Source organism: Rhinolophus hipposideros (genome assembly GCF_964194185.1).
Source record: "Rhinolophus hipposideros genome assembly, chromosome: 14".
Lineage (NCBI taxonomy): Eukaryota > Metazoa > Chordata > Mammalia > Chiroptera > Rhinolophidae > Rhinolophus > Rhinolophus hipposideros.
The window spans coordinates 36,480,318-36,504,003 of record NC_138060.1 but is presented as its reverse complement, the minus strand read 5'-3'; the positions used below and the strand labels follow the sequence as shown (position 1 = coordinate 36,504,003).

Sequence of the window (23,686 nt, the reverse complement as noted above, 5' to 3'; positions counted from 1 at the left end):
GATTTCTGTCGCTGTGGCTTGCTCTAGAGTCCATCTTTTGTTGGGAACATTTCCTTGGCATGTCTTAGCCAATCTCTGCCATCCATTCTTCATGGCTTAGCTCAGGGAACTTTTCCCAGAATATTGATGGCTGGAAGAGTCTTTCCCTCCTCTAAATTTTCAGACCAACTTATGAGGCATTGTGTTATAATAATTTGTGTTATGACAACTCTTATATGTATGTGTTTTGGTATGACGGCTCTCCAAACTGAATTATTCATCTCTGTAGGGTATAGACTCTGGTGTATGTGGCTGTGTTATGGTCTGTTATTTAGTAAATGCCAATTGGTTGTATGAATTAAATAATCCAAAATGTAGATCTAATAAATGTCATTATTTGAAATAAATGTAAAGCAATTATCAGGAAATTAAGATACAGTTAAGCCCAGGGTATTTTTAAGTCCTGGTAGGAGATAAGCAAGTAATACCTAGGGTTTGAAACCTGGGATCACAGACAGGGGACTTCTAGCTGTAGTAACGTGAGAAAGATATAGCATACCTTAAGATGGTTTACTTCCAGGTGGTTCAGATGTTACCTTCAACTAAATTTATGTAATCTTACCTGTATTTTACAATTCTCAAAATTGAAGCATTACTAAATCATCCAAAGATTGTTTTTCAGCTGAAAAGACTCCCCTCATTTATCCAGAGAAAATTTAATGTTTGCACAATAGCATTATAATAATATATACTAGCTGCCAAACTTTTGCATAGTGGTTGCACCATTTGATAATTCTACCAATTTCTCTACATTCTTTCCAATACTTGTTACTGTCTGTCTTTTTAATTTTAGCCATTCTAGTGGGTGTGAATTGGTATCTTATTGTGATTTTTAATCTGTATTTTCTTCAGGACTAGTGACCGTGAGGATCTTCTCGTGCTTATTGGTCATTTGTATATATACTATGTATTGAGAAATTTTACTTTTTTTAAAAATTCATTTTTAAATTGGGTTCTTTATCTTTTTATTATTGAATTGTAAGAGTTTATAGATAGAAGCCCCTTATCAAATAAACGACTTGCAAGATTTTAGCTATTCTGTGGGTTGTCTTTTTCACCGTCTTGGTGTCCTTTGCAGCACAAAAGTTTTAAATGTTGATAATGTTCTACTTTTTTCTTTTGTTTCTTATATTTTTAGTGTCATGTCTAGGAAATAGTGGTCAAGAACATTTAAGCCCACGTTTTCTTCTAAAAATTTTATAGTTTAAGCTCTTACATTTAGGTCTTTGATGCATTTTGAGATAATTTTTATATACAGTGGGAGTCCAGCTTTATTCTTTTTTGTGTGGTATCCAGTTGTCCCAATACCATTTGTTGAAAAGAGTTTTCCAGTGTTCTTTACCATGGTGAGTGGCATTACTGTGTAGCACATACGACAAGCTAGAATCTAGTGTAACTCTTGATACATGTATCTAGTTCACCATCATGTCCTGTCACTTTTACCTCTGCTTGTACTATTCCTGCACCCACCACCCTTGTCCAAGCTGCATTGATCTTTTGTTTAGACTTACATAGTAGTGTTTATACTGGTGCGTCGTCGCCCTTCTTACCTTCCACTCCTTTTATTTTCCAACTTGTGCCCACTTTTTTAAAGACCACAGCTCAAGGTCTTCCTTTTTTGCCCTTAGGATCAAGACAGAGATTCCATAATACGACTCATAAGATCCCCACCTACTACTTTAGCCTATTTTTGCTTTTTCTGGCCTCTTGATTTCTTTAATTCAGATACTTCTCAGAAGAATATTTCTGTATGCTCCCGCCACCATAACTACCAGTGTGCCTGCATCTTAACTGTGTGACTCTTCCTACCTGTTACTATGGATGAATTTTCCATTTCCTTATTTAAGGCCAGCTCTTCTAAAAATTCTCCCAATTCCATTGCCTTTCATTTTAGAACATCACTTTATCAGATGTTCTAAAGAACATCAAGAACCTCACTTTATCAGTTGTCCTATTTCTCTTCTGCATTAGTTTTCCTCTACATATCATTCTGATATCTATGGAAACATGCTGTTATTTCTTCCATCTTTTGAAAAAAGAAACCTCAATTCTTGACCTTATGTTTCATTCTGTCTATAAATCCATATCTCTGTTCCTCTTTACAACAGAACTTGAAAGAATTATCTAACTTCTCTCCTGTTGTTTTCTTTGAAGCCACTGCTATTTATTTTTGGTCCCCACCACTCCATTGAAACTGCTCTTTTCATTTGTCTCCATGTTGCCAAGTCCAGTGGTCAGTTCTCAGTCCTCCTCTTAACTTTTGGCCTAACCATTTACATCTGCCTTGAAATACTTGCTTTACTTGGCTTCTCTCTCGGTTTTCCTTTACCTCATTGGTTGTTTGTTTTTGATCTCTGCTCTTGGTTACTGCTCATCGTTGATCTCTGTATGTTGCAGGAATGCCGCAGGTCAGCTCTCAGACGTCTTCCCTTTCTTTTGTGCTCGTGTGCATGTTTATTCTCAGAGTCAATACCGTTTATATGCTCTTGGCTACCCTCGCTTGTCTCTCCAGCCTGGACCTCTCCTGTGTGTTCGTGTACCCACCCATCTCCTGGACATTTCTCCCTAGATGTTTAATAATAGCTAGTTACTTTGCTTCTTTTAGGTTTCACCTTAACGGAGAGGGCTTCCCTGACTCTCCCGCCTCCTATATAAAATGAAGCAACTCCTCCCCTACTTACCTTTCTTATCTGGAGCATTTATTGCATAATACTTTATTTATAGTCTTTTGTTCCCTGTTGGTATGTGGCTCTATGAGGCTAGAGTTCTTGCCTGATTGGTCATTTCTGTATCCCTAGTACCAAGAACAGTGCCTGGCACATAACGAGCATTGATTATGTGTTGAAGAACTGAATGAGTGAGTGAATAAATGCTGGCCTTCTTTTAGTACTTCATTCTCTCCACATTCCCCCCTTCCTTGGGAACTGCACGTTCAGTTCCCTCTTTTCTTCTATTCCTTCCCCTTAAACAGCTTCTCTTCCTTCACTTTTGTAAGTATCACTTCCTCATCAAAACTTTCCTGTCCTGATCGTAAGTTCTCCTGGTCATGGACTTCTCCTTCACAGTAGTGATCATTTGCAGTTTTCCATTTATTTGCACTGTTCTTTGATAATATCTGCCTCCCCACCCGCACCACTCCAGGGTGTTTTTGCTTACTGTTAAATCTTAGCACAGAGTCTCAATAAATGTATTTGTTGAAAGAATATATGAATGAACAAATTAAAATCCTCTTACTAGCCATATAACTAATGACCCATTTGAGCTATACTAGTAAATCTTTATGACATTTGCTTAGAAAGAAAATAGTATTAAAATTCAGTAATTTCCATAATTTTAAGTTGACATAGAATCTAGTAAGCATAGAATCAAGTAAGAATCTAGTAATACATATAATTGACAGTATTGCCTTGGACCAAGAATATACTGTTTTGTACCCTCCCTCTATTTGGAGAGAAATTCCTTCAGTGAAATAAGTCCTTATCAGATGGCCATCCAGCTTTTGCCAGGACGCATTCAGCGCTCTTTATTATAACTCCAGAATTTGGTCTGCTGTAAATTCACCCATTGGTTTTGGTTTTGGTTTAGGTGTTGCCTTTTTTAACATGGCAGCCCTTCACTTTAGAGAGTTATCACATGCCCCTTCAGTGTCTTATTTTTTATTAAATGACATAATATCACTTCCATTGAAAATTTTTGGTTCTTTTGAGCCCATGTAATGCTCCTGAGGGATTTTATGTAAAATGTATTCCAACGTAGACCCTGTCTATATACCAACTATAAAAGGATTGCTTTAAAAAGATTTCATGAATAAGGCTCTTGTACTGCATATTGGTGGTGGAGATGGCAATTTCCAATATGTTAAATGATGATAAAAGTGTACTTTAGTAGGAAAATTATTACAATCTAGCTTTACTAACGTTGGTTAGTAATTTAGTTCTGTGTTGATCTCATTGAACTATTTAATATGTACATACAAATATTAAATAGTTTTGGGAGAAAAATAGCTATTTGAGTACTTATTGCTAGTAGATCAAATGCTATGTTAATGGATGTAATCACACAACTTTAGGCAATATTTATCCCCATTTTATATATGAAGAAACTGAGGTACAGGAATCTTCAAAATAAAAGCTTTCCTTAATCTCATTGTCACTGCAGATAACATAAACATGTTTAATCATACTTATAATTTTGTTTTATGAACTCACAAGATAAAATAACCATGTCAAACTGGTTAGGTCTCATTGCTTTAAGAGTCAAGTCATTTTGGGAGGAATTTTCTCCAATGTTTAGCTTAAGGGTGGTTCGTTGAAGTCTTTTATCTGTCCTGCTTTGTTTTATTGGTTTGAAATAAGGGCATTCAGTGAATCTAAAACATATATACAACTTTTCTGAAATTTCCATTGTTTCCTCTAAGGTTTTAAATTTCTTAATTACATAAAAATATGCTATAAAATAATTCCAAGACTTCATTTTCCATGAAAGAAAGGTAATCTGTCTCTAGTTTCCTCAGAATTTTTGTCACTAATATCTTATTAAAAGCGGAAAAATACTTCTGTTCTTTGCTTTAAAATACTTAAGCATTCAATAATGACTTTTTAATAAATGAGATTAAAAATATGTGGTATTTGTTCCAGAACTCAGTCACACTGAGGAAATATTTTTTTTCCCCACAGCTATTTACCGTTTTTTGGAATAAGTGCAAAGATTTTTTTATGGATACAGGCCTCAATAATTATATAAACTTTAATAATTATAGAAACTTAAATTATTTTCCTTTTATCTCATTTGTTGTCTTTAAAGAAGTTGCCTCAAAAAAATGTTCAGGGCAATATTTTATCTTGAAAATGTTGATTATCCAAAGTTGAAAACATTTTATCTGAAAGCTTAAAGACTTGTATCTTGGCAGTAAGATGATCATTTCAGTTTCAGTATTTTAATTAATGGACGTCTGACAACTGCAGTATTTTCTTCTCTAAAGTTTCCGTGGGGAGCTTTATTTTAGTATATGTGCTGCCGAAGCGAGCACAGTGGGGAGCTTTATGTCTCCCTTTCTCCTACTTAAAACTTTTTGTCTGTAAAGAATCTCAGCTTAGGACCCAAGGCAAGTTGAATTGGGAATTTATTTCTGGAAGTGTGTTAAACACTTTCTGTAGTTATTTGCTTACGAAGCTGCGTCAAGTAGGTGCCATACTGACCCTCTTCTCTGACTTCTCTGCTTATTCACAGCCCTTCATAAACCTGTGCTTCCTCCGGCTGGCTGGTCTCTTTTGGTTTTTGTTTTCCCCCCAGAGTGGCAATAGGTCTTTAAGTCTGCCTTGCTGTCATGGGGCTTTGATTAGCTAGATGTCCTTTCTAGATAGTTAAGAAATGAGCTGATCAACAGGAGTAGTTAAAATGGAGAAAGCTTAGCTACTCCTTGTGCCTTGTGTTAAACGTGAGTGTAGAGGATTATGACTACATATACTCATTAGGATCTGCTGGACAGGACATCTGTTTTACTTTTTACTCATTACATTGCCATAGAAATAGCGTCTTTTTAATTTAATGTGAACATTATTTTGTGTTCTAGCTTGCACTGGTGGCCTAATTTTTGAAATGTGCTTTCTGGAAAAATCAGCCCATGGTTAGTGTAAATTATCTTATTAGTACTTAAATACTTGTTATTAGTCTGAAAGTATTTGTTTTCTAACTGTGTAAAGTTAGTTTCTGTGAATGTTTGGATTTTCATTTATTCTAGACTGCATTAGAATTGTTTGGTATATTCAAATGTTTTTCCTTTGGTTTTATTTCCTAGGTTGCACGTTTTCAAAAACTTCCTAATGGTGAAAATGAGACAATGATTCCTGTATTGACATCAAAAAAAGCAAGTGAATTACCAGTCAGTGACGTTGCGAGCATTCTCCAAGTAAGTGCTTGGTAGGGAGAAAAGGATTAATTAAATATGTAGTAAAGTTAGTTTACTTAGGACTGTATGGATAAGTGCTGTCCAATAGAATTTCTGTGATGACAGAAATATTCTGTTCTACGCTGTCTAATATAGTAGCCACTAGTTAAACATGACTCTTGAGTACTTTAAGTGTGGATAGTTTAGAGGAGGAACTGAATTTAATTTTATTTAGTTTTTATTCATTGAAATTTAAAAAGCTGCCTGTGGCTAGTGGTTACATGATGGGACAGTGCAGCTCTAAATCATTAGTATTACCAGGAACTATTAGTGCTGTGTAAGGATTAGTTGGATTAGGAAAATAATTTTATTACTAACATAAGTAGAGTTAGGAGATTATCTTTTTTTAATGTTTTCTAAAGTAAAGTAAAAGCTAAGTACAAGTTCAGAACTGCAGATAAACTTTAATCTCTTTCTAGTTTTAAAAAGCATAATCTAATGAAATATGAAGGAAATAATATTTTTTATTTTTTCTTAAGAATTCACATAGGTTAATGATGGCATTTAAAATATTGGATATCCTCTATTGGATTTTTTTTTTCGGTTGTTGTAGTTATACTCTGTTTTAAAACCATTTATTTTAAATATATTTAAGTGTTGCAAGTCTCTGTTATTAAACTGTATTATAAAACTGTTGGCCAGAGAAACTGATTATTTTAGGTTAGGGATGCAGGTAATTTCATTTTTTAATGGTAGTTATAATAATAAATGATGATAGACAGTGACTGACGAATGTAGCTGTATTCGTAGAACATAAAATACCCCAAGAACCAGTTCATCTTAACTTCATTGAGTAATTTACGAATCACAAGTTTTCTGACTGAAATGATTATACAGTCCAAGAGCAAAAGTAATACCAACCTCAGGGTTTTGATAGACTTAGAGAACAAGGAGGGTGATTATAGGCCATTGAATGTTCTTTTGGAGAAACTAATTTTAGAAAAACAACAAAACAACAATGAAAAAAGAAAGCTAAATAAAATGTACTACTATTTTGCTTTTTGTGTGTGGCTAGTTTGTGTTGTTCCCCTTTCCCCATAGAAAATCGTAAGTTTTTATTTGTTCTTCAAACTCTACCTTGTTGCTTACAATTAAAAAACATTTTATTGAGGTGTAATTTGCATAAAATACATTTTACCCATAGTAAGTGGATAGTTTGTATTTTGACAAATGTAACTACTACCACAAAGGTAACAACATTTTCTTCACTCCAGAAAGCTCCTCCATATTCCTTTGCAGTTAATCCTTCCCAGTGTATTGCCTCTGGCCCCAGACACTGCTGATACGCTTTCTGTCACCATAGATTAGTTCTGACTATTGCAGAAGTTACTATAAATGTGGTCAGATAACATTTTTTTTGTGTTTTTCTTCTTTTGTTCTCTGCTAACATTTTCAGTAACTTTTACATGTAAAATCCAATAGGCTGACCTTCAGAATGGTCTAAACAAATGTGAAGTAAGTCATAGGCGAGCCTTCCATGGCTGGAATGAGTTTGACATCAGTGAAGATGAGCCACTGTGGAAGAAGTATATTTCTCAGGTGAGATACCTTTATGTCCTCCTCTGCTGTGTAATTTACATATATTTTTGTTAGTGTAGTTGTTTACTGTTGTGCAGTTATTTATAGAGAAAGGAAATACAATTTTTAATTTTTTTTTTAAGTAAAATTTTCACTTTGTTAGTGTTTACTGTTGGGTTGGAATTTGCATCATTTTAATTATGCAAATCTTTAAGGGCTTATGGACATATCACATGGAGGTGATACTGTTAACAGTAGTTTTCCTTTGCAGATGTCTACCTTATACTTTTTAAATTATAGGAATGCTAGTATTTTTTAAAGTGATGTGGCCAGCTTAGAAAACTAGTAAAAGTAAGTTAGGTAATTTGAATCCAGACTACCTGGGTACATATTCCAGTACATTTCTACTAGCTATATTATCTCTGTAAAATGGGGACAGAGATCTTTGGTGCTAGTAAGCTATCAATAGATGGTAGCTATTTTTAATTATATTTTATCAATATCCTAATCTTTTCCGAAAGACTTATTGTAGGATTTTTTTCTTATCTACATAACAAGTATGTTAGTGTGAAAAGTTATAAGAATCCTATGGCTAATTTTCAACTAATAGGATTAGTTTGTTAAACAAACTCTTTTTAGTAACTTGCAGGTTCTTTTTTTTAAAGAATATATGTTTAACTTTTCTAAAAGGCCTTGCCTGTTAATGAGCCCAAATTTATCAGTATTATTCTTGCAAATGAATTTGTCTAAAATAGAAAAACTGAATTCTTAGAGATGAAAAGAATCTTGTGTATATCTGTCTTGTTTTTATGGAATTTTTATATATGAATATTTCTATTCTGACATTTACCGCATTTCCACATTACCTAGACCTTCAGGAAGTTTACTCTGGATTTATAAACTGCAATGATTTGACTCATCCCTAGGCAGTATGATGTAGTGTTTTACTTTTCCTGATCCTGTTTTAAAGCTAGATTACCTGCATCACGGGATTGCTGTGAGAATGAAACTGCCTGTAAAAGTTTAGCACAAACAACAGTTAACCATAGATATCAGTTGTCAGACGTAAAACCTTAGGTGACTCTTGACTGCTCTACAGAGAATACTGAATTGGGGTTTTGCAAACATTTATCTGGAGCCTGTAAGTCACGTCCTTAGTACTGAGGCACAGCATTTTCGGGGGGAAATAAAACAGACTATGGGCCTTCCTTTCCAAGTGTGATGATAACAGCTAACAGTTGAAGAGGGTTTTATGGTTTACACAGTGCTTAGTACACATTGTTAGTTAATTCCTACCACAGTCTTTGGTATAAGGTACTATTTTACTAGATGAAGAACCACTGGGGCTTATAAAGATTAAGGTCACACACAAGTGGCAAGGGCTGGATTCAAATGCGTATTCTCTGATTCAAGTGTGTGGTTTGTCAGCCCTGAGTCACATTGCAGTTGTAGTTTACTTTGCTAGAGCAGTGATTTTCAGTCTTCTGTACTTTCAAGTCACTTGGGGAATGCTCTAAAAATGCTAGAGCCTGGGCCCATGCGCAGAGATGCTGATTTAATTGGTCTGGTATGAACCTGTGCGTGTGTTAGAGGCTCCTCACGTGATTCTGATGTGAAGCAAGGTTGGAACCACTGCTAAGGAATGGAGCATCAAGGGAGTGGGTGGTGGTGGCATCTGTGGTCTCAGAGCTGTGGTCCCCAGGGGCTGTGCTCACTGCTGGGATGGAATTTTTTGTAGCCTACTTATTTTGCAGCTTTGACAGTGATTGGCCCCACTTCATTAGAGAAAGAGATTCTGGTAACATAGCTCTGATGTTTACAGAGTAGGATGTCCCACTGGAAGAATTTTGGGTGGCTCTGGTGCTTGGTCATTTAAGTGCTGCCTGATTAGGTTGATGCTGTGCTCTTGTTTCTTTGTATACTGTTAGCTCTGCTTGATGGATATCAGGGAAACCAGCCTTGGGAAAACGCTGCTTCTGTGGAGAGGATCTTCCTGCTCTTAACTGTCCCAGGCAGTCATTCTTGTGTGTGGGTCAACCACAGAATTGTAATCTACACTAATTTACTTAGTATAGGAATGTTGAGGAATGTTTGAATCTCCTAATTTATGTGTTCTACCCAGTGTTTAACCTAAATCTTTAGCTTAAAAATCGTTTTCTACTTCTAGCCTTGGAAGAAATTCAGAACAGCTATATTTATTAAATTAATACACTAAAATACATGTGTACCATAAGGAATGGTAATTTCTTAGTTTTATGTATTGATACTTAATTCTCTTTTTTTTCTGAAAGGGAGCTCTTATGAAATGGTGACTTTTAAACGTAGTTAAGTGTAAACTTTGTTTTTGTTAATTGAAGAGATATATAAAATAAACAAAATGTATACTTGTAATTTTCTACTCATGCCCCCAGTATTTTTTTTTAAAGCTTTTGCTGCAATGGAACACAACTGTCATTCATATGTAACTGTTGCATTGCTGTTTGTTTTCACTTTCAGTTTAAAAATCCCCTTATCATGCTGCTTCTGGCTTCCGCGGTCATCAGTGTTTTAATGCATCAGTTTGATGATGCCGTCAGTATCACTGTGGTAAGAATATATGTATTTTTAAACTGTTGATTAATCATGTAAATTAGGATTGGTTTTTATTTTGGAAAATGAATTGAGAGCTAATTTAATGTTTTTTTTCACTATTTTTGATTAATATCCAAATTGCTTTTAGTTGCAGTAATCTCAAGTAACGTTCAAAGATCAGTGATTGGCACACATGAGAATTATTTAACAATATGGTATTTTAACAAAAAAAGAAATATTTTATAATAATTTTCCAGTTAAATTTTCAATTTAGTTTACTTTCCTTTGAGAATATATTTTGACTAATTGTGAACTAAAGCCTCACATTTGTGAAATTAAAAATATTATTTAACAATGCAAACTACATTTACTGTGTAAGATTTTATTCTTTCCACCTAGGTTATTCTACCTTTTATTGAAAGTTTCCACATCTTTTTATTCTGTTCTTGTCCCTTGTTTCATTCTAATACAAAAATTTATATTAGATACAACCATTGATTAATGCAAGTGAATTATGTTCTCAAACACGGTAGAAATTAATATAGAGCTGCAATTCTTGAACTCTTGCTTGTCAACTCCCAAGAGTCTCTGAAACCCTTTCAGGGAGCATGTGAGGTTAAAACTATTTTCATAATACTATAAAACACCATTTTTTATTTTTATTTTTTCACTGTATACATTTGCACCAATGGTACAAAAGCAATGGTGGATAAAACTGTTTGAACCTTGGCTCGAATCAAAATGATGGCACCAGACTGTACTAGTAATCATTGTTTTCTATGTTTGTTTCTCTTAGGAATGTTTTTGATAAAGCAATAAAAATTAATTTTATTAAATCTGGACCCTTGAGTACATACCTTTTTAATTTTCTTTGTAATGAAATGGGAAATATACCTAAAGGACTTTTGTATATTGAAGTATAGAGGTTATCTCGAGGAAAGGTGATTGTGGTGAGCTGAACTAACTAGCCTTTTACTTGGAAGAATGACTGATAGACCAACTGGTTATTAAGACTTGGATAACTGGCATACTTTTTTTTGAAAGAGAGTAAAATGAATTTGTTGCTAGTGATAAAATTCAACTTTCAAGTGAGCATTAGAATTTTGCAAAACTTTTATGCAGTTATGTGCTAAATAGCTTACCAATATTTAAGACTTTATTCTAATGAGATCAGTAGTGATTTCAATGAATGTGACTTTTTTTAGAGATATGTCAACATTTGAAAGATTTGAATAACCAAGTGAATCAATATTTTCTAAATGACAAATGCATGATGTTACAAAATTTTTAGTGATAAAAGATCCATTCAAAATGCAAGCTAGTTCAATGGATTTTAATATAACAGGTTATGAAAAGTTCATCGATACAGTTTTATATTCTACATTGCACATTACTTTTAAGTAACTAACACTTGTCTGATTTTAGTGTTGTAGCTAGGAAGGCTATCCACAATCATCTGAAAAAGCTTTTAAAGTATTCCTCTTTTTTCTAACAATATCTGCATGAGGCTGGATTTTCTTCATATACTTTAGCATAATCAACATGTTATATTAGATTGAGTGCAGAAGCAGATATGAGAATCCAGCTTTCTATTAAGGCAGACATTAAAGAAAGAAAAATTGAAAACTGCCATTTTCCTCACAATTTTTTTATGGCAGGGGGACTATTTTTCATAAAAAATTTTATGTGTATTAACATGTAATAGGTGTATTATATTTTATATGAATTAATGACTAGAAACGAAAACAGTAATTGAAAAAGTACCTAATATGGTACCTATCAGTAGATACGACCCACAGAAACAAAAGCTGGTCCTCAGTTTTTTAGAGCCTAAAGGGATCCTGAGTTCAAAAAGTTGGAGACGCTGTCCTAGCAGAGGCAAGCCACCGTCAGTTTCTTCCCTTGCAATCCTCAGGGCAAAGTTGTGATTTCTTCTCCAGCGGATCTCAGTGCTTAGTATCTGGTATGTTGGGACTGCAGATAGAGTCAGAAAAGTGAAATATTGTTAACGGTTATTTCTGAAATTATAATGTCTGATTTAAGAGCATGTTTCTTTGTTTTGTTTAGGCAATACTTATCGTCGTCACAGTTGCCTTTGTTCAGGTGAGTAGGTAGCCTATTTTTGCCAACATGGAAATGGTACTTTAGTTAATTGTTTAAAAAAATTAATGTAGCTTATTGCAACATGTCTAGTTATTGGGGGTGGTGATGTTGGTCAGAGCAATTTATTAGATTTTTTGAAATAATTTTAGAAAAATCTCTCTAGGGAAATTTGTGAGACTCACTTGACTGCTTTGATTTAGGTAGCAGCGTGAAGAAAATCTAACTTTTTATTTGATATATTAAAGATAATTGAAGTAGATGGTAATAAAAAACACTGTAATAGAAATATCCAGCAATAGGTTTTTACAATTAAAATATTGGGCAAGGATTTAAATTCCTCATTCCTCCATAAGAAGGCATATTCTTATCTGGGTCAGCCATGTGTATGTTATGACCCACTCGGCCAGTAACTGGAACCCTCTTGCGTCTTTAATAATGCCATAGCTATATGGAATGACGTTCTGCAGAAGGATTCCTACAGTATTGTCACTGTGTTTGGAAGACCTTAGGAGCTTGTTCTTTTGGTAAATTGAGAGCCACTACCTTCAAAAAAACCCATAAAATTGTGATTTTAGCATAGTGCGGAATTTTACACAATAATAGTGTGTTATTCACTTTAAATGCAGTGACTAAAACCTTGTGCTAAGTATCTTTATGATAAGTTTATTTGATGGAAAATGCAAGAAAGAATCAAAACATTTATGAAGAGCTCAGTTTCAGATTGGTAGATATGGTTTCTTGTACAGATATGAGCCTTTTTCCCAAATGTGCTTATGAATCCAATAAAATATTCTATAAACAAGACTTAAAAACCCTCTCTAAGGGGCCGGCCCGGTGGCTCAGGCGGTTGGAGCTCCGTGCTGCTAACTCTAAAGGCTGCTGGTTCGATTCCCACATGGGCCAGTGGGCTCTCAACCACAAAGTTGCTGGTTCAACTCCTTGAGTCCCACAAGGGATGGTGGGCAGCGCCCTCTGCAACTAAAGATTAAACATGGCACCTTGAGCTGATGGCTCGGTTGGAGCGCATCTTCTCAACCACAAGGTTGCTGGTTCAACTCCTCGACTCCCGCAAGGGATGGTGGCTGTGCCTCTGCAACTAGCAACGGCAACTGGATCTGGAGCTGAGCTGCGCCTCCACAACTAAGACTGAAAGGACAACTTGACTTGGAAAAAAGTCCTGGAAGTACACACTGTTCTCCAATAAAGTCCTATTCCCCTTCCCCAATAAAATCTTGTTTTTTTATTTAAAAAAACCCTCTCTAAAAATATCCTATGTAAGTAATGTTAGTTGAATTTATCATAATGTTTTATCAGAAAACTCTTATCAAAAATCTATCAGAAATTCTTAATACTTTATCATTATTTAGTATTTGTGTTTTTACCTGTATTTTAGGAGGAGAGTGCTTTTTATATTCTTTTTATATTTATTTTTAGCCTTTATTTCCTGTCTCTTTGAAAACAAACAAACAAACTTTTATTTATTTAAATGTGTTTTTCCAGGACCCATCCGCTCCAAGTCAAGTAGTTGTTTCAATTAGTTGTGGAGGGCGCAGCTCACAGTGGTCCCTGTGGGGATCAAACCGGCAACCTTGTTGTAAGAGCACCGCGCTCTAACCAACTGAGCTAACTGGCCGTCCCATTTCCTGTGTCTTTTAAATCTCATTCCCCATCCCATTATATACCCTCACAGTCATAAAAGTAGCTAATTGTTTTATATAGTCATATGTTGATGCCACTTTACAATAAATTTAGTAACTTTTAGGCATTCATTTGAGATGGCTGTTGGGTTTTTGGTGGTGTGTTACGTTAAATGGTCATTTTAATATGGAGGTATCTTTGTAGTTGTAGGGAGTAAAGGCTAAGAAATCTGAAGAGGGAGGTAAAGATTGGGCAGCTTCTATGTCATTTATTACTAGGATCTAGAATTGGTGAGTGTTTTCTAGCCTTTTATGGAATTTGGGGGTAAAATTTCCAAATTCCTCAATATCCTTGGTATGGTTGGGGGGGTGATCTTATAATTTTTATGTTTATATTTACCGTACTCTTATATTTGTTCCTCTTGCCTAAGTAAAGACTGATTTAGTTCTAAGTTATTCTTACACAAATTTTGTTTTTCTATTTGAAAAAGTTTGTGACGGGTGTGAAATTTTGATTAGTGTTAACACTGCAGTCATTTCAAAGCACTCCCCAACTTTCACCCCACTACTCCTTCTTTTCCCTGTTTAACCCTAGATCAGAAGATGGGTTTCCTTAGTGCAGACATTAGATAAGAATAGCAATGTTGTTGCACGAAGCAAGATTGCCCATGGAAATGTGCACCAAATAATATATAGTGAGGTGAAGGATGTCTCTGATACTTAGCTGTGACCGTATGGATGGAAGAAGGCTGAAGCATAACAGTTAGCATTCCTGAGAATTTCCTCTTTTGCATAATTCAGGGTGATGGGAAAGGTTCTATTAAGGCAGGGCCAGCCACATCTCACTCCTTGTTTAACGTATGTTCTTTCCAAGCAAACTTATTCCATAAACCTCTGCAGTTAGCATGGGCCAAAATCCTTAAATGTTGTTTGCAGTTAATTGTCTTTGACATATTTAGTCATTAAACACTAAAAGTAAAATTATCTTAATTATGAGGCTTAGTGATCTTAACTTTTAATGACTGAAAATTATATGTTCCTTGGTCATACAAATCAAAGTCATACAAAGTTTTTTTCATTTTCGTATGAATAACTTGACCTTAGGTTTTCACACTGAATATTAAAATATAAAATTGGGAATATTGTCCAAATTGTTTGGTCACTGTTATTTAATAAGGGACAAGCTTTTATGTATAGGAATATAAGCGCAAGTAAAGGACAAGATAAGAATTTGGGGAAATTTTTAAGTAATGATGGAGATCAATATTTAATTAAATCTAACATGGAGTCTGTTCATAGGAACATACATATTTACATTTCTTTATAAATGATTGTTTTAATATTCTCTTTTTTTTAAATAGGAATATCGTTCAGAAAAATCTCTTGAAGAACTGAGTAAACTCATGCCTCCAGAATGCCATTGGTATGATCCTTGTTTTTGATACGGATTTCTACTCTTAAAAATAGAAATTGAATGTGACTAGTGCAGCATACATTGTGGCCCCAGATTTGTCTAAACATAGAGACCATGAATCTGATATGAAAAATTCATGCTCTATTCAGTGTAGCAAGTTTCAAGTTCTGACTTTGAGATTCTTGAGACATGCATTTGTTCCACCAGACATTTTTTGTGTACAGTTGTGTGCTAAACACTGTTGTGAGTACAGTGATGTACAAACAGACCCAGATGATTCAGAAAGTTGCTTCAGTCTTCACACTATCTTTGCACAAGTTGTCAATTTTTTAATGCTTTTTTGACAACTGAGTATCTTAATTACCAAGAGCTCAAAAATGATACTGTTCTTGGTTCTTGTATTTGCCTTATCTCTTAGAAGTGGTAATGATACAATATTTTTTGCTTCGGTAAGCCCACTGGAAATCATTTCTTTAAATAAGTGGTGTGGTTTTCTTTCTTTAGCTGTGGTTGTTTCTGTTTCATGTTAACAGTGTGCGTGAAGGAAAATTGGAACATACACTTGCACGAGACTTGGTTCCAGGTGATACAGTTTGCCTTTCTGTTGGGGACAGAGTTCCTGCTGACTTACGCTTGTTTGAGGTAAGTTTGGTGTCTTAGTCTGTTCGATCTGCTATAACAAAATTCCACAGATCAGATTGCTTATAAACAACAGAAATTTAGTTCTCTTAGTTCTGAAGGCTGGCAAGTCCAAGATTAAGGTGCCAGCATGGTCGAATTCTGATGAGGGCCTTCTTCCTGGTTCATAGCTGGTGCCTTCTCACTGTGCCCTCACACGGTGGAAGGGGCTGAGGGAACTCAATGGGTTTTTTTTCATATGAACACTAATGTCATTCACGAGGACTCCACCCTTATGACCCAAGCACCTCGAAAGTCCCACTTCTTAATACCATCATCTTTGTGGTTAGGATTTCAACATATAAATGGTAGGGGGCAGGGGGCACAGATATTAGACTATAGCATTTGGTGAGCTAGTTGTGAGAAGTGAATATACTTGGGTGTAGATTAAATGATAGACATTAGTAGTTTTAAGGACTAACAACACATAGTTGATTTGAACATTTTGTTTTCTAGGTTAGAAAGTGACTTTTTTTCTTAAAATCTGTTTTTTCCTTAGAGTCTTTTGAGGTGTTTATTTAGTGAATCAGCAGATCTTTATGGAAATGCGTGTTAGGCATTGTGGGAAACACAAAGGTGATGTGATAGAATTCTTGCATTCAGTGAGCTTACTGTTTGTGTACATCAATTACCATAAAATAGAACTTGGTGAGTAAAAGGAGTACTAAGAATGCAGTATGAAAATTTAGGGAAGGGAGCAGTTTCTTCTGACTTGAGTAAAATCAGAGACTACCTCAGACAACATGGCTTTAGTGTTGATAATTAAAGGGTGGTACTGGACAGAGATGGAGAAGACAGTGAAGTAACAGTATTTAGCACTGTGAAGTGTTCCAGTATATAATACAGAGCTTGGGTATGTTAAGGGTAGAAAATGTATGATAGAATCAGATTCAGAAGGGCCTTGGATATGACGCTCCACTTTAGATTTTATTGGTTAGGAATTAGCTTTGAAGGTCATGGGCAGCTAGCAAATGATACTACCCTTAATCTGGCTGCAGTATGTAGAAGAGTACCTCATAGCCGATTAGCATGCTAGTATCATCTGCTATGGGAATTAACAGGCTGTTTGTTATCACCTGTAGAGCTGTCAGTCTTTGAATGTCTATTATGTCCCAAAATACTATATGAGTGTTCTCATATAGAGGTTATGGAAAGCCTGAAGAACCTTTTCAACTACATTTAATCTTGAACTAAAGACCTTTTTTCCAAATACTTAAAATTGAATTATCCTTAAATATCAGATTGCTTTAATTGGTGAATGGAAATAATTGATAACATAGCAAGTATTGGGAATGTTATTAATTTTACTTTCTTAAATTCTTTTTCTTCTTGGTAGGTCTGTTTATGTTTTATCTTTGTACTCACTTCTTCTCCCTCCCATCCTTAATATTTAGTTTATGACAAGACCTTGGATTGTTCTTCCTTAGAGATTCGGTAGGCCTGTCACTTGATGTAAATCATCTTCCTCTACTGCAAAGAACCCTAATTTGAATTCATGGAGTTTGTGTCATTTATTTTGGAGTGCTTCTCTTCTAATTGGGAAACAGACCTCAGTGGTCAGAAGATGGTATTTCCTATTGTTTGAACGATTTAAATAGTATAATGACATAGAAACTTCAGAACATCATTTGGGTTGGTAAAGTGTTTTAGGGTATTATTTAAATAAGGGTTAATCGTTCCGCGAACTAATTGTCTCAGAATTCACCTGCAAAAGGGAAAAGACTTGTCAGAATACGGACTAGTACATATTTTATCCACTCAGCAAATATATATTGAAGACTTACTGTGAGTTCAATAAGAGGGAATTTTTGATCCTTTAAAGCTTGATGCTAAAAATATTAGAAGATATGTTTTATGGAGTAATTTATTAGTTGTTATTGTTTTCCCCCTACTTCTTAACTTGTCAGACACTTCATCAGCACATATTTTATGAATGCTGTAGTTAGGTTGAGTTTTCCACTTTTACATACATAATTGAACATCTTTGATTCCCCTTTATCACTTTTCTGCCCTATTTGTTTTACCTACTCCCTGGTACCACAAGCAGGCTTTTGCAACTCCTTTCACAGTAGATTGAGATAACTTTCCTAAAAGGTTTAAGGAAATCTTGTTCTGCTTCTGACTTACGACATTATAAAGCTGATAAAGTTGATTTCTCTCATGGACCCAGAAGCGCCTAGATTTTTGGAATTTAATTGTCTTATTGAAATGTTGTTTGCAGAATTTGGCTGTGGTGATCTTTGGATGATTTTTATCAGGCTAGCTGGTCATTTGATGTTTCTGCATGAAATAAAACTCTTCATTAGGATTTAAAGGAAACAGATCTCCTCAATTAGCCTTGGGATATTATTAATTCCTCACAAAGTATATGGATTTCATTTTTTAAAAAGCAGGCCCCTGGCCATCTGCAGTATGGCACTCTTTTTGTGAACTTGGCCAAGGTCAGGCTTGCCACTTGAGCATCGTCATGCTGCAAGTCTTCTGTCATAAATGTCTGTGGTTCAGATTTTGGCTGTAAGTCTTGCCGGCCCTTCAGTAACATCTTGTTAGCATGTTTAGAGAATTGACTACTGTACTGCATTTGTTTGACATTATCTGTTCATAGGCTCTGTCTTCAGTCAGCTCAGGCTGCTGTAATAAAATACCATAGACTGGGTGGCTTAAGAAACATTTATTTATTACTGTTCTGGGGCTGGGAAGTCCACAATCAGAGGCTGGCAGTTTCCGGTGAGCACTTGCTTGGCTTACAGCCTTGCTGTGTTCACATAGCAGAGAGAAGGATCATTTTTTCTTACAAAGCCACTAATCCCATCATGAGGGCCTCACCCACATGACCTCCTCTAACCGTAATTACCTCTCAAGGCTCCATCTCCAGTTACCATCACATTGGAGATTAGGGCTTCAATGTGAATTTTAGGAATTCAACATGAATTCAGTTCATAGCAGGCTGAGACTAGCATTTGTAAATACTTTTTAAAGAAGATTAATATTGATAATTTAAGGAATTCTGTATTTTGTTTTCTCGCTCAGTCAGTTTTTCCCAGCCAAGGAATGAGCCAATATGTATTGGTGGCAATAAGCTTACCAGTTTAGGAGTCTAGAGTCACTGGTGGAGCTGGGAGAGTAAAACTTAGAGAAATTGCGCTATGAGCATGTTTTCCAGTTTTTTTCCTAAGGGTTTTAATTTTAATTTTTAATAGTATTTGAGAAGAGGCACCACTGGACAATAAATTGGTGGTAGCCAGTGAATTAGTCAGACAATGACTTTGGATGAAGCAGTATTACAGATTATGTATACCTGCATAACAGTCAGTACATTTTGCCTTTTTGGAAACAGCATATTTTCTGTTCCAGGTAAAGTCTGTATCAATATTTGAATAAAGAATTCTTTATAAAAGAAAGCAGTGTAAGAGGCAGAGGCAAGGAAGATTTCTTTTGTCTGTTGAAATGTTTTACCTCTCAGCTATAACTTTCTAACTAAGCCCAAAACATTGCTTGAAATGTAGCAATGTTTTCTTTTACTTGGTGTTCTGAATGATTAATTCCATCTATACTTTCTTTTGTGGTTCATGTGCCTTTGGTTAGCTCAAAACATTCTTTGAAATTGTTTTTAAGATCTAGACACTGGGTACAATTGCCTTCTTTTTTTAATCTAGTTTTTTATGTGATTTTCTAAATGTATCAAACTTCTTCTGCAGAACCACCACTTGGCTCAGAGCCACATGGCTGAGAGCCAAGAATTAGCCATTTTTATGACACTAGATTATCAGACCATTTAAATCCGGCCAAAAAGGTTACCTCTAGTAGGAATCAGGTTCTCGCGGGGTCAAGCTCAAGAGTTCAAACTCAGAACAAGCCAGTTGGCATTATATAGTGAGTCTTTTTACCTCACGAATCCATCTACTCTGTTATGGGATAGTAGTTTGGCTCAGTGAGTAGTTTTTGGTGTCTAGGATTGTTCCTTCCTATTCTTTAGTTCCCAGGGCAAGTAAAAAATCAGAGATCAGTTGAACAAGTACAGATCCACTTTGACTACCTACCAACTGGGGAGTCAGAGATATTCTCCTTGACTGAAACCTCACTTAGCCATTAGGTCCCTTTCTATAAGGCTCACATTCTTATACATACTTTTATTACGAACCACTAGCAACCACAGCTTTCTCTGTGCTGGGTAACTCCATTAGGGAGCTGTGTCAGAGCATTCTGACTTCCTGAGTTACAAAATACATTTTCCATTTACTCAATGGAAAACTAGATATTCTGGCAAAACTCAGATTCTGATTTGGTTTTCGGTATGCTTTTAAAAAGAATCTTTTGCTACATTGCTAGAATATAAGTATGTAGTAATATTTTAAATTTACATATTTTGGTAATAAAGCTAATTAGGCAAAATGTAATCCTTCTCTTCAGAAATCAATCTGTTACACAGTCATTTTAGCCATTCAGTAAATATTTGAATACTGTGTATATAACACTGTACCAGGCTTCAGGACTAGGAAGTCAAAAAGAAAAAGACAGTTTGTGCCCTTACTGGGAGATACCAACTTGCAAACAGCTGTGGTTCAAAGTATAAAATGCGTCTGCTTATGAAATGACTTGACCATATGAGTTTAGACGAACCACTTAATATTTTCAGATCTATTTTCTCATTTTGACATAGAGTTGCCCTAGGGCAATGCATGCTAATGCATTAATTAATGTGCATAGGAATCACCTGGGTTCTGTTTTGGCAGGTCTGTTTTGGCAGGTCTGGGGTGGGCCTGGGATTCTGTATTTTTAACTATCTCTTAATCCATGCCAAAAGTGCTGATTCATCCACCACATATAAAAATATATTTTTTTAAAGTTTTATTGAAGTAATCTAATTCCAGTTTACATATTTCAAATGCACCATTTAGTGGCTTTAAGTATATAGAGTTGTGCAGCCATCACCACAGTCTAACTGTAGGTTATTCTCATCACTGCCAAAAGAAAACCCTTACCTTTTAGCAATCACTGTATTCTCTGACGCTGCCCCTGACAGAGCATGAAAGCTACTAATCTGCTCTGTATACTTGTACCTATTCTGAACATTTCATATTAATGGGATTAAACACTATGTAGTCTTTTGTGTCTGGCTTCTTTTAGTTAACATAATGTTTTTAAGGTGCATTCATGTAGCATGTGTAAGTACTTTATAGCTTTTTATTGCCAAATAGTATTCCATTATATGGATGTGTCACACAATTACAAATCGTTTACATTTAAAGTGATTACTGATAGTGAAGGACTTTCTTCTGTTATTTTGCTGTTTGTTTTCTATATATGTTATGTTTTTCATGTTCCTCAATTTCTCCAATCTCCCCTTTTTTGTTTGATTGATTTTTTTAAAGTATACTTCAATTACCTCATTTTTCCCCCCTGTATATTTTGTACTTATTTTCTTAGTGGTCACCATGGGTATTACAGTTAACATTCCTAAATTTATAAGAATGCAGTTTGAATTGATACCCACTTTACTTCAATACCATACAGAAACTTTGCTCCTGTACAGCTCACTTTTTTGCCACCTTCATGTTGTTACAAATTATGTCTTTATACAGTGTGTGCTTATTAATAAAGATTTTTAAGTATTTTATGTATTTGTCTTTTAAATCAAGAAAAATAGAGGAGTTAAAAACTCAAAATACAATAATACTGGCATATTTATCTACACAGGTACCTTCACTAGAATTCTTTATTTCTTCATATGGTTTTAAGTTACTTTCTGCTCTCGTTTCATTTTAGCTCACAGGACTCTCTTTTAGAATTTCTTATGGAGCACTTTTGCTAGTGACAAATTCTCTTAGCTTTTGTTTAAATGGGAATGTCTTTCATTTTTCCTTCCTTTTTGAAAGATAGTTTTGCTGGATATAAAATACTCTTTGATAGTTTGTTCTTTCAGCACTTTAAATATGTCACTCTATCGGTCCCAGCCTTCATACTTTCTGATAAAAAATGGGCTTCTAATCTTATTGAGGATCCCTTGTACATGATAAATTGCTTCATTTTTGCTGTTTTCAAGATTCTGTTTTCATCTTTCAGTAGTTTGATTATAATGTCTTTCAGTGTAGATGTCTTTGATTTATCCTAGTTGGAGTTTATTTAGCCTCTTTGATGTATAGATTCATGTCTTTCATTAAATTTGGAAAGTTTTCATCTATTATCTCTTCAAATATTCTTTCTTCCCATTTATATTCCTCCTACCTACTCCCCCGGGACTCCCATAATGCTTATATTAGTATGTTTAGTGCTGTCCCACAGGTACTTTAGCCTCTGTTCATTTTTCTTCATTCTCTTTTTCTAGAGTAGAGAGGTGATTGACTTAGTGGCATACAGTATACCAAGCTATTCTTTAGTTTGAGAACTTGTTTGTAGCTGCCAATTGTTCTTATTAACTGTAATTAAAAGCAGTTACTTTTTGCTTTTCAGGAAATGTCTGTGACTTTGACTTTTATTTTCTCTATGCTTAATGTTTTATGGGAATAATCCTGTGAATTTTTTTCAACTGTTTTTATTCTGTAGGTGTTAAATATTCAAATTGTGGATTATATATGCATTTTGATTCTTATTTATATTCTGATTTTTAAACTGTGTTGTATTTTATTCACCCTCAGGAAGAAAGAAGAAAAAGTAAAATATAATCAGTTTCTCTATTTATTAACAGCTCTTCTGAATGTTTAATGTTTAAACTTTTGGCTAGAAGGCATATAGCTGACTGGTACTTTGGTTTTATTTTATCCTACCTTTCTTTCTCTCATGAATGCAATGGATAAATTACTAATATCTTTTCTTCTCAGACTAATTCAATTGTGTCCTTGTTAAAATGTAATAGGTCGCCTAATTTATTAAATACTACCCTTCTTAGAAATGTCTCCCTTATTCCTTACTCCCTCAAAACTGCTTCCTGAGAAAACTCTTGCAAACACTAGTAAGAGAAAAGAACTTATAACTTAAAAAATAGTCTTGTTCAATTGACAGTTGAGTTGAGATCTATGCAGTTTGCTACATTGCATGATTTAGACAAATTTCACTGATAATGTATTCTTGATAATTTGAGTTTTACGAATTTATAATTTTATAGAAAAGAAAGATAAGGATCCAACGCCCCTTTTTCTTCCCCATCAATTTGTACACTAGAGAAGACTGATTGCTCTTGTGCTAAAAATGAAGTGTCCCTTTTATGTAGAAAAACCTGATTTGAACAAAAATTCTTACTCTCTTAAATGGTTGCTGCACTGCTAAAACTGACACTAATGAGCTCGGGCACCGACAGAGCTTTTCCTCTCTTTTTAAATTAAAAAGTCAGATTATTTTTATACTCCTCATCCCTATAGACAGCCACCTAATGTTAGTATTTATCCATGTTTAAGATTTACACTTAAAGCAGAAAGTTTTCAATGGGAAAATATAAATTTCTTCTTACTCTGAGAAGAAGTTTTGTAGATATATACAAGTTTTTGTTAGCTTTTAACTATTAGATTGCTTTTCTAATTAAGAGCTCAGAAAATTACATGCAGTTCTGATTTTTGTAAAAGCATTAAAGAGGAGATTGCTAAATAAAATAAACTTTTTGTTGATTCTTTAATTCAAAGAAATATTCAATTTTTAAAATACATCTTTGCTTAATGTCTTCTAGAAGTAGTTATAAAACTGGGGAGGAGAAATAATTCACAAATTGATCCTCTAACTAAGAGGAACTGGAGTTAATTTGTCAACATTTGGGTTTCATCTCCATAGCTTACTATCAGGTGATACTGG

At 34.7% G+C, this 23,686-nt stretch overlaps 1 protein-coding gene across 5 annotated transcripts in view; it reads left to right on the top strand.

The window, feature by feature from the left end:
• The window catches only part of ATP2C1 (ATPase secretory pathway Ca2+ transporting 1), a 111,657-nt gene that overhangs the window by 43,112 nt on the left and 44,859 nt on the right, over positions 1 to 23,686 (top strand). For 3 of the 5 annotated variants that reach the window (XM_081072857.1, XM_081072858.1, XM_081072859.1), the window contains 6 exons: positions 5,837 to 5,947; positions 7,409 to 7,525; positions 10,001 to 10,090; positions 12,143 to 12,178; positions 15,177 to 15,238; positions 15,763 to 15,871. In XM_081072857.1, coding sequence (XP_080928983.1) covers positions 5,837 to 5,947; positions 7,409 to 7,525; positions 10,001 to 10,090; positions 12,143 to 12,178; positions 15,177 to 15,238; positions 15,763 to 15,871 — 525 coding nt within the window. Of the gene's footprint in view, positions 1 to 5,611; positions 5,666 to 5,836; positions 5,948 to 7,408; positions 7,526 to 10,000; positions 10,091 to 12,142; positions 12,179 to 15,176; positions 15,239 to 15,762; positions 15,872 to 23,686 lie in introns of all 5 variants that reach the window. The other 2 variants (XM_081072860.1, XM_081072861.1) reach the window with 1 other exon arrangement.